Here is an 11,410-nt window from a genome sequence, read left to right as displayed (position 1 = left end):
CCCATGTCTGGCAAGACCAAGCACAGCTGAAACCAGAACGCAGTTAGGAGAAACATTAATGATCATGTCCCAAGAAAAGCTGCCAGATGCTGTTAGAAGGAGCTGAAGAACTATAATGTATTAATAATAGGTATATGATTTCACTAAGTGTTAAAAAATCCACGGCCCATGTTGGACCTTGATCTTTGGTAACAAATCCAAACCTGGGGAACATGTGACACCATGTAGCGTGCATCTGTTTAACTTCTTGGTGCACTAACTAGCTCCCAGAGCCTGACCAGACTCTGAGGCAGGAGACTCTGAATGCAGTTAAAGAAAGGGCCTTGCCTTCCCACTTCAGCAAAGTGACCCCTGTGTGCTCATTAAATTTTATTCTGCAGGTAATTGCTGACTAAAATCATAGCAAGTCTGCACTCAACCTTGCTGGTCAAAGGAGGTGTTGCCTGTATTACAGTTTCTTGCTACTGAAGGTATTTAATAAGAAGGGAGTCAGATTTTCTGAGAGACCCACGTAATTGAGAGCTTTATTAATTGGCGCAACAGAAACACAAATAAGGCAGTATTGGTAATGGTTTACTTTTGAGGTAGAAAAGGGCGTATATTTTCCATCAACAGCATAACACATCAGTGCTGCTTGTACCACACCAATTTGTTACGCATGTTTTGCGGCGTTGGTAACGAAGGTGGTTTTGCATCAGGTGCCTTCATAAGGCATTTATCAGGGTACACCGTTCTGACACTAAGCATGTGTAACAATGCATTACGTGATCCTAATAAAGTTAAATGATGCAAATATAGTGCTTAACCAGCAGAATAAGCTACCTTGAATATACTATGCAATATGTAACCATGAACAGCTTACAAAGAACCTGTAAATTATATTTTAGGAGCTAAAAGAGAGTGTTTGACTGATGGGGTATTTTTGGAAGCATTCTCCGCCTGGTAAGATCACTGGCAGCTATCATTTATCTCAGTCTGACCAAGATAAAGATAATCTGAGCATACAAGTAATAACAAATCTTCTGCTGACTAGAATGCGCTCTAGTGCTCTCTGCAATTTCAGCAACAGGCTATTAACTCGTTTTTTGTTCAGTTTCTGCTTTGCAAAACTACAATAACCTCCCCGTAACTTCGTTAGCTTTCACACAACTTGGGGGGACAAACCTGGCAGGGAACTAATTTCTGAGCAAGCTCTATCTTCCACCATCACTAAAGAGAACAAGAAAATGGAGCAGTGCTCTGCGTCGCACACCCAGCGACTGTCCCTCCGAATCAATCAAAAAATGGTTCTCTTTACTATAAAAGGAAAATCAAGAGAAGCGACTTGCTGAACATGCAGTAAATGGTTAACTTTCCCCAGCCCTGAAGCCAAGAATGAGCATTGAGTTGGTCCTGTCCAGAAAAACATATTAGCACCATCACACCAGCAGATCCTGACACAGGATGCCTTCGGAGGAAGGGGAGGATTCGGAAGAGAATGAGCAATAAAAAGAAAGGCATTGAGGTGACATCTGCAGAGGCTGGAGAATAATTTCCAGAGAATGAATCTCTTTTAATGAACCGAGCTTTAACTGTTATCAGTCCCCACTAGAGATCATTACTATGAGAAACAACGAGAGCTGCTTGTATCACTTTCTCGCTGCAGGACATGTCTGAGGGAGAATAAACCTCTCTCCTTCTTCTCCAGTGTCAGCTTGTTATTGCCAGCACTGGCTATAATTGAATAAGCTCTATTGAGATGATAGCTAAATTTAGCAGATATTAGCATCAAGTCTCTAGCGGGGCAAAAATGGGGGAGGAAAGCTTTAAATAAATAGACTAAAGTAACACTGAATAATAGATGCAATTTACAGCGGAGCGAACCTCTGTGCCCAAAGAGTCTGGCACAAGAGTTAAATCTGGATTTTGGGTCCTCACAGAGACAAAACATGACACCACTGCTGGCCATCTGCTTTCTTCCCAGCCTGTTATTATTATTATCACTGTGATGGCAGGGGCCCCTCAGAGCCCCAACCCCATTACAGTGGCTCCATGAGGGTGTAGCGCAAACGGCCTGGGGGCAGGCAGCCGGACCACGCACTGCAGAAACAGGAGAGAGGGGCGACGAGGAAGGGCCACCACCAAGAACGCGACGCGCTCCCTGAGGGCGACCCGAGCTCAGGACGGGTCTGAGGTAATCTCCTCACAACATGGCGCCACAACATGGCGCCACGGCCCTTCCCGCCCAACACCCGCGCGCAGCTCTCTCTGCGCATGCGCGTCAGGCCCAGCACGGCGCCGGAAGTGCGGCGCCGCGGTGACGGAAGTGGCGTCACGCACGGGCGGAAGTTGGCCACCGGCGCGGGGCGCGCGGGCATGTCGGCCTCCTTGTTGCGGCGGGGCCTGGAGCTGCTGGAGGCGCCGGGTGGGCCCGCGGGGACCGGGGGGTGCGGGGTCGGGGAGAGGGGTGTTCCCGGCGTACGGCGTGAGTAATCCCGTCCCTCTTCCCACTGCAGGGCGGGGCAGGGCCCCGCCGGGCCTCCAGCGGGGGCAGGACGGCCCCAGGGCGGCGGGCGCTGCGAGGCGGAGGAAGGCGGCCCCGCAGCCAGGCCGGAACAAGGCCACGGTGAAGGGCAGAGTCGTGAAGTCGGCGATAGGTGAGGCTCGGCCCGGCTCCGGGGGGAGCAGCTTCGCCGCCCTCCACAGCCCTCGCACCGGGTCCCCTCGTGGTGACTGGCAGCCCCCCCCTCCCCGGTCGCTTGTGTCCGCCACTTCCCGTCCTCCCGGGCGCCCTTCTGGTGTCCCTTGCTTAAACGCAGCCTGAGCTGTGGCAGCACCCCCATCCCTGAGCTGTGGCAGTGTCCTCTTTTCCCGGGGCCTTGCTCATCCCCCTGTGTCTCTCTGCGTGCTGCCTGGATGAGCAGCTGATGTGTTTTGTCCCACTCTGCTCTGACCTAGAGGAGTATCACAAGAAGAAGCCCGTGAATCACTTGAGAGCAAACCTGCAGTACATGCTGAAAGGACGATTTGTTGCAAACAAAGCCATCACAGAACAAGTAAGAGTGTCACTTCTTTCTCTGGGAGTCTGCTTCCGCTGAGGACCACGGGTGAATGGGAATTATCCCCAGCTTAGACCCTGTGAAAAGGAACGAAGTCAAGTTTCTGTCTGCAGTGGCCTGGAGGAATTTCTGTGGGCACTGGCAAAACAGTTTACTAAGCTTTAAACTCTTGTTGACCTGTTGTCCCCTGTGATGTTCTCTGGCTTTTCTTAATTACCAAAGATATTTCATAGCTTCAGCTGGCAAAGAAGCTCTGGTTCAGACCTTCTTCTTAATGTTGATTGATTTGATTTGTCCTTCTCTGTAGCTGGAGGCTGTTTAGCAAGGAGCCAGGTGTGCTGCTTGCTCACATAATAGGAATTTCGTAGCATCTTGAATGATGTTTGTCATAACCTGAGCATTTAACCACTGGTCTTTCCCAAAGGTAGCCCTGTGCCATGGTTTGAAGAGAATAGCTGACACTGCTAGAATCTTGGGCTATTTTTATGAGATACGGGCTGTTAACTTACACAAACTAACCAAGTGGTTTAGGGCAGTGTTTCCCAGGCTGGAGACTGTGAAAGGAGGTGATGTTGTATTAGAAAATATTGAGGGAATTCCACCAATTTGTTGGGTTTTCAGGTTGGCTTGTGGAGAGACAGGATAAAAGAAGGTCAGTTTCAGAAAGGTCTGAATTGAAATCGGTGTTTCTATCTCTGTGACAGTTACCAGAGAGTAATTTGACTCCAGGTACTAAGGTGGTATTTGCTGTTGTCCCAGTGACCTGCTTCAGTTAACATCTGTGATTGCCTTTCACTTTTCTTTGGAGGCATTCCAGGATATAGCAGGGTACTGGCAGAATAGCAGCGATGCTGCAGGTGAGCTTGCAGATCACCGGTTTGTGGTTTGGTCTGGGTAACAACAGCTGTTGTTTTCTTTTTTTGTTGTCTGAAGGTTCTTGCTCAGAACAGAGGCAGGAAGTCCAAAGATCGGCCTCCAAAGAAGGCGGCAAAGAAGAAGCCCGAGGGCACTGTCTTTACTGAGGAAGATTTCCGTAAATTTGAGAGAGAATACTTTGGGAGACCATGAACAGCGTGAGAGGGATTCTCGCAGCTCTAGTCTTCTGCGCAGCACGCGGGAGTGGCCGTCTCCTCAGCATGATTGAGATGGGACATTGGAGATGTGCCTCTGGGAGCAAGTGCTTTAATGTCACACTTGCAGAGGAACTCTGTGCCTGTGCAGAGCTTGTTACTGGCCAGCTAGAGCATGGAGGTTCTCTTGGCTCTGAGGTGTGTTGTCCTTACAATCTCTTACATTCTTAATATAGAAGGGTGGACCGAGCCACAGATAAATCTGGTTCCCCCTCCTCAGGATGTAAGGCTTCTGCTACCTCTGTTACTTGGCAGCGAGCATTGGAAGTACTGTATCTGAATGGAGAAATGTGTTGGACCAGCACTAACAAATCATCAGAAGGGAAGGATGGTTTATAAAGACTGTTAAACCCGAGTAGCCTTGCAGTTTCTGTTCTAATTACAGCCTCCGTCAAGTTTTTCAGTCGTTGCAAAAACTTTGTGTATGTCGTTTGATTAAATAATTGTTGCAGACGCTGCCTATCTTTGCCTTTGTAATAGTGATTGTTATGACAGGCTGCGATTGATGAAGACAAACCATGTCACTGTGCTGATCCAAGCATCCCTCTCTTTCGGGTGACTCAGTTGTGCGAACGGCTTCTCTCGCTGATTCACGCTGACACGTGTATTTAATTTGACATGCCCAGGCCTTCAAAGAGCGCAGGCTGGAACGGAGATGACTCCTCAGTTTTGCATGCTCACAGTCTCCCCACTGCAAGGAAGAGCTTTCAGATGGAGAAAGTTGTGCTTTGGATGCGTATACCAGAGCCGCCCACGGAGGGTCTGGCCACACTCGGAGGGACCCGCTGCTGGGCACTGCCAGCTCCTCTAGCCAGGAGGGGTTGTGACCCAGGTGTTGGCCTGGGCACTAAGTTAAAATCTTCCCAGCCAGAGGTTGTGGTGCTGGGTTCAAGGGAATTTTTTTTTATTAGGCTACTGCTGCAACAAATAGAAGGCCCAGCAGGTGGGAGTGTTGTTGTTCCAGACACTCTTCCTCACTAATTCACTGTACATATGCTGCTGGGATGCTCCTGCCGCTCTCCATTCGAGCTCCTTACCTAAGAAGATGGAAAGTGTGTTCCCTTTGGAAAAAAAAAAAAAAAAGGGCGGGGGGGGGGGTATGGAGGACTTAATGTCAAGCTTTGGTTAGACTCAGGAGTTGATTACAAGGGGCTTGGCTGACCTGAGCAACAGCTGCTTAGATGTCAGCACTGGAGGGAATTTGGTATCCTTTGCCCTCTGATTATAATTCCTGGTGTCATTCTCTTAAGTCTGCGCCTCCTCTGCTAAGTACTTTCCCTGTTGTCTGCATGGGAGGGGAGGTCACCCAGATGCGTGAGGTCCAGACAGGGGAAATAGTGAACATACTGAAGTCTGTGCACCAGAAATCGTGCAATAGCATGTGGGAGGGGATTTCTTGTAATGGGACCAAGTTCAACTATCTGCAGCCAAAAGTGGTAAATATAGAACAGTTCAAAGACCAATTCCCTCGTTTTTCGGTTTGTTCTAGCTTCCAAAGCTAAAAATGAGAATGACTGCTTCTTAAAAGAATGGAAATGCTATTGTTTGAGAAAGTAGTTGAACAAAATGTGTATGCAGCACGTTTCCCCAAAATCTCTGCACTCTGTGCCTGCTGCAGTGTGTAAGCTGGTCTAACACATGCAGCTCTGTGTGAAGCAGTCATGGAGACAATTAACAGTGTCAAAAAGCTGGCTGTGCCACAACTTGACTTTTGAAAGCAGTAGATTTCTGGGTGTTAGTTTGTTTCAATCCCTCATCTTCAGTACTTGGCAGTTCCTTTGACCTTACAGAGGTGTTTCGTGTCACCCCCTGCGCCTTCTCTACCAGTCTCCCACACAGCCTTGTTTCTGTGGTTGTTCAGCTCCTGGGCCCTTCTTCTGCAGGCTGAGGAAAGCAAAACTATCCTTTGTTGCTCCAGAAAGGATCTCTAGGGTAATGCGGTTCACTCTCTCTGTACAAAACCCTGATTGTTTGCTTGCAAATGTACGCAAACAGGAAAGCTGTTCTTTCAGAGTTGATGAAGAACTTTAAAGTGGGGCCCAGAACAATTTTCCCCAAGGATAACAGCCCCCTAATCCATGGAGTTTTGAAGTTGGATGGCAGCTCTCGTTACCGGCTGGAAAGACTATAGACGCCAATACAGGTGATCGACATGCTTCCTGGGGCTATACCCAAGGAGGCACTGTGTTGTTGAAGAGGGTAACCATACATGACAGACTGGATTTTGCCATCTGAAATCAAACTTGGTTGTACAGTCAGCAGCATCCTTAAATGAATCAAACTTCGTTTTGCGGGATTTTCCACCTCTCTAGCAGAGCTGGAGCTCCTGTGAAACAACAGCAGTGCCACCTGCATGCTGGGGAGATGAGGACAGGAGTTGGCCCCTGAGGAGAATGTCTTCAAACTAGAGGGGTAAATGGATACCAGCCTGTGGCACGTCACAGAATCACAGAATGTTTGGGGTTGGAAGGGCCCTGTGTGGGTCATCTGGTCCAACCCTCCTGCCGAAGCAGGGTCACCTACAGCAGGCTGCACAGGACCACATCCAGGCAGGTCTTGAATATCTCCAGAGAAGGAGATATTCCCTTATACTGTCCGTGGCAGTAAGCTAAAGCTGAGCATCTCTTGCGCTCCCAACTGTCCGTGTTATGGTCTGGTCATGCCTGGAGCATGCCAGCTCCTCGGCCGCGCTGGCACCCCAGGAGGTGGCTGTCTTAGGGCAACCCCTGCCATCTCTCTGTCCCTTGCAGCCAGATGTTGCTGCCCCATGGAAGAGAGAAGAGGGCGGTCAGGGAATGCGCGGCTGCCATAGCGGCTTTTCCTACTCGGCCTCTGACCTGCGGCTCCCACGCTGGAAGCTAACATGCCGCAGCCAGCAACCCAGGGACCTGCCGGACGGCGTTGCCCTCCTGCGCCACTGCTGCGGGGCGAGGGCCGTGTGCTGGCTGAGCTCATCGGGCTGCTGGCTCGCTGCCCAGCTCTGCGACACCGGCTGAGCGTCCTGCACCAGAAATTAGAGGGAGCTGAGCTAGGGAAGGAGGAGGAGGGTGCCATCTTACAGTGCATCCCCACCCACACGCAGCTCCTCGAAATGGGAGGCGGCAGCGGCAGCTTTAATATAAATGCAAATAAAAGCTCTGGAGTGTTATTAATGTGGTAGAACCTTTCCAGGGAAATGGTTCAGAGGAGGAAGAATAGTTCCCAGATGCTCAGTGTTGAGCTAGTTTATTGTGAATAAGATTCATCAAACCGGTTAATGGCCTGTTGCTCCCTCTGTTATGTGAATGTAAAGCAAACAGGAAAATTGGTTGACAGGTACAAGCTAATGTAAGCCAGTAAAGCCTCTGCCGTATCCACAAGTCTTTATTTCTCTAGTGTAGAAAGCAACAGCTAATGTCAGCATTATGTGTGTATCAAGAGGGGGGAGGACTGCAAATGTAAACCAAGAAAACGTGGTTGCTTAGGGCACTAACCAACCTCTTGCCTCTGAAATGTCATAGCAGTAACAAACCTGGCTGCAAATGAACGAAGACAGACTGTAGAACTTGCTTGGACAAGAAAGACTTAAAATGCTGAAAAAGCTGTGGGGGAAAACCAGTGGGGGAGGGTCCTAAAAACCTTTGGGAATCTCAGCCTCTGGTTTCTTTTTCAGGACTGACTTCCATTTCAGTCTTGCTGATGGTCAGCACAGCATCAGCACCTAGAACACTGATGGGCTGCCGAACGCCTTAGGTAAGGGACTGGTTATTGTAGAAAGGGTGAACAGCAGCAGCGCCCTGAATAACTCACAAAAGAAAAGTTTCAGCAAAAGGAAGTGTCTCATTTTGAGAAAAGACGACCCATCAATTCAATTAAAAACGAGGAGTGTAAACAAAGGCAGGCTGCCTAATGCCTGCTTACAGCTCAAAACGTGGAACTCCAGCCAAGCCAGGCTGAAGAGTTAGTACGTTTGAGACGGATTAAAGGTTTGCATGTCTACCCATAGTTACATTAAATAGGATTAACAGTGCTAGCCACTAACTGGTGGGGGCAGGGGAAATAAAAGCATGGAGGTTGCTCTGCAGCTGTCCACGGGGCTACATGCACCTTTTTCTGAACGAATCAGCTCTTGGCAGGGCTAACCAGTGATCTAGCCAAGCTGGTCTGTCCTGAGCTGCACCATTTGCGTGCCAGCAAGATTATTTATCTCCTTTACTGGGAGGCAAAGACTAGGTCTTTTTCTCTGACTGTCCACGTGCTGTAATGGAGATGCAGAGGAGTTACAGAGCTGGGAGATTCTCTGCTGTGTGTAAATTAAGCTGACGCATCTGCTGCGCTTGAAGCTCGCACCCTGCCATTTTTTCAAAGGGGGTGTGTGTGTAAAAGAGAGGAAAAGAGCAGCTGAAGGAGAAATGAGAGGCAGCTAGCCATTGCAGTGAGAACATGCGCCTATGTAATAGGGGAGTTGGAGCTTGTGGGTAGAGGCAGCTTCATTCGGTGGCTTGTGACACTGCATGAGTGCGCTGAAAATCATGCGAAGACAGCATACCGCGGATACCTGAGCAGCCCAAATAGTGTTGCCTAGGTTGGGGGACTGAACTCCTCTGTTAATTCACGAGGCCCAACTAAACAACCTGAGGCATTTCAACAGGAAAGTCAGCAAAAGTGAACTTTTTTGGCCGAGCAAGGGATGCTCATGGTAAGACCCCAAGACTGTCTTTGCACTAGGAACGAAGTGTAACAGGAGTATGTGCTGGGCTGCACAGCAAGGCTGTGAATACGTCAGGAGGATGGAGGAAGGTAGGTTGTCTCCAGAAGCTACTGAACTGTATTAAGAAAAAATTAGCATAGACAGGATGGAAATTACACTTATAGGAAGGACAATACTTGTTTCTGAAGGCCTAAACCTATGGAAAGATAAAGACAACTGGTGTTATTCTGACAAAAAATGTATAGATTTCCCACCCCCAAAAAAGGCTTTCTGAATTAGAAACAGGTTTAGTAAGTGGAAAAGAAAGGTGGATACACAGCAGTGAGGGCTGAGAAAGCAAGGGACATCTCAAAACAGAGAAAGTATATAGATATGCCAAGAACAGAAGCTGAACCATACCTAAAAAAATGGTGAGGCAATAGTTAACGAGGCTGTGGGAAATGCGAGCGAGACAAGGAGTGTATTTTTTTCGGGAGGCACGTGACTCCTCTCTGGAGACGACATGGCTTTGGGGCCGGGGGATAGGGGGCTGTGACTGGACTACCACTGTGAAATTGTTTCGATCAGAATAACCCACATTTTCTTTCTACCAGTCCAGCTCAGCAGTGCTGAGGGAGCATTCATCTCCCAAAGGACAGCCTGTCCTTGCAGCTATTTCTGGGCTTCCTGCCAGGGCAAAAGCTATTTGGAAGATTTTATCATCATTCTTTCTTCATTCTCCAGAGCTGCAGCTGGGGATTTATTTCTGTAAGCGTGCTGCAAAGGTGCATCTGGTTCTCCACACAGATATGTGACGAAGTTGGCAGCAGTAGTGGTTTTCTCTTTGCAAGAAGTGCAAGCACCTGGGTCTCTCTAAAGGCAGGGCGAAGATGAAGGTAGTTATAAATATCATTATAACAGCAGAAACACGCTCGTGAGAAGGGGCCATGTGCTGTCAGAGCAGCTTTATAAGCAGCGAACCGCTGGGGGTGGTTTGGTTATGTACGGGGATATCGAACTCCTGTTTACCATGTTGTACAAAATTAGCTAAGGGATCGGCAGCCTGAGGGTCATGCACGCTGTGTGTGTGAAGCGTGCACACTCCACTCCACTGCCCTTAATTCAGAGGAAAAATAACCAAGACAGAAACCCCATCAGCCGTGCCAATTCAGATTCAAATGGCTTTTATGCAGCGTAGATTGGGGGAATTATGCTGTTTCCAAGGACGTAGAAGTGGGCTCCTCCAGGGGTAGGTAAAGCCTGCATTTCATACACTACAATCTATTTCTGGACATGGTTTCACACTGTATGCAAGCCATGAGGATTCGACTGCAGCACATTTGTTCTGAGAGGATGTGAGAAAAAGAAGACAGCTCCTGCAGCTTGCAAAATGTAAAATCAGTCACGAGGCGGGAGGCTATCGGAGCTCTTCTCCCGCGGGCTGGGGTTTGTAACGTGATGGTGTCCTCGGTGTTCTTGCGGCAGGCCGGACAAGCTGCTGGGCTGCAGAGCCAGGTGGCGTGACGCCGGCTGTGCCTAGCACCAGCCTGGAGGAAAAGGCTAAATGACAAACTCGGAGGAAGAGTCAGCCTTAATCTCTAGCCAGTGTAAAAGCTTAACTAAGTTACTAAGTATGGAAACACAGCGTCATTTCAGCAGGCGTTGCATAAGGTTGCCATATTGGCTGCCTCTGAGAAGCTGCAAGCTCAGAGCCTCAGCAAACAGTAACGCCAGCCGCTCTTTTAAGTGCAGGTTACTGGATCTCCTGCGAGCAGTCCTATAAAACGCACACAGGGCAGAAAGCGAAGCTGCACGTGTGCGTCATGCATTCCTGGTCTCCCCTTCCAGCTCTGATCTTCCTTCCCTGGAGCGAGTGTAATTTGGTAAATTGGAACTACGTACTCTCTAAAGGGCTGTAGAAACCAGAATCATGTATTTACTGGCCAGCACAGACACTGCCTCGTCTGCCTGCAGAGCATGGACTCAAAGAAAATAATTATTTTCATCAGAAGTGGCTCACAGACAGCCCTGCCATGGGGTGGGGAGATAAATGTTCTGACATCTTTCCAGGCTTTGGATGAACTGAGTAAGGGCTGCAAAATACACCCGCTGCCCAGGTTGTTGCCAGGTTTAAGCAGCAGCTCTGAGGAAAGTGGAGGTGGTTGCCTCGTTTGGAAAGGGAGATCAGTCTGGGGAGGAGAAGAGGGGTTTGCCCTGCACCGAGAAGCAACTTACTCATACATTCATACAGGTTGCCATGTTTTCTGTGGCTCAGCTGAGCCCAAACACCTTAAGAGTCACCTCAGCTACAGATTTGACCCAACAAGGGCAAGACTGTCCTGCTCATTGGGCTCTTCTGCCTCTAATTATCCCTGTCCCCAGCCTCACAGGTCCAGCTGATCTGAAAGAAACCTGTTAGGCTGCTTTACCTCCCAAAACAGTACTGTCCCTCATCCCTGCATGGGGTGACCTGTAAGTTCTAGAGAACAAAGCAGCACTTAAAGCAGGACCGCGATGTGCTTGCCAGACTGCAGTGCTTCCCGTTTACACAGGACATAATGGTCAGTGCACGT

General features: G+C 49.0%; 1 protein-coding gene across 1 annotated transcript; it reads left to right on the top strand.

The window, feature by feature from the left end:
• Window positions 1-2,320: 2,320 nt before the first annotated feature.
• RPS19BP1 (ribosomal protein S19 binding protein 1) lies at window positions 2,321-4,638 on the top strand. Its single transcript, XM_075428436.1, has 4 exons — window positions 2,321-2,404; window positions 2,496-2,636; window positions 2,938-3,035; window positions 3,972-4,638. Exons 1-4 carry the CDS (start codon window positions 2,356-2,358, stop codon window positions 4,104-4,106), a joined length of 423 nt encoding a protein of 140 aa, XP_075284551.1. The 5' UTR covers window positions 2,321-2,355; the 3' UTR covers window positions 4,107-4,638.
• The last annotated feature ends 6,772 nt before the right edge of the window (window positions 4,639-11,410 follow it).

The sequence above is a fragment of the Opisthocomus hoazin genome, chromosome 8 (genome assembly GCF_030867145.1).
Source record: "Opisthocomus hoazin isolate bOpiHoa1 chromosome 8, bOpiHoa1.hap1, whole genome shotgun sequence".
Lineage (NCBI taxonomy): Eukaryota > Metazoa > Chordata > Aves > Opisthocomiformes > Opisthocomidae > Opisthocomus > Opisthocomus hoazin.
Note: the sequence above shows the minus strand (reverse complement) of the source record. Positions and strands in the feature narration are given on the sequence as shown.

Excerpts from the sequence above, each read along its gene's own strand:
- RPS19BP1 (XM_075428436.1), top strand. The coding sequence starts at position 2,356 with ATGTCGGCCTCCTTGTTGCGGCGGGGCCTGGAGCTGCTGGAGGCGCCG. Across the intron at positions 2,405-2,495 it reads GGAGCTGCTGGAGGCGCCGG|GGCGGGGCAGGGCCCCGCCG; the intron begins GTGGGCCCGCGG and ends TTCCCACTGCAG. Across the intron at positions 3,036-3,971 it reads ACAAAGCCATCACAGAACAA|GTTCTTGCTCAGAACAGAGG; the intron begins GTAAGAGTGTCA and ends TGTTGTCTGAAG.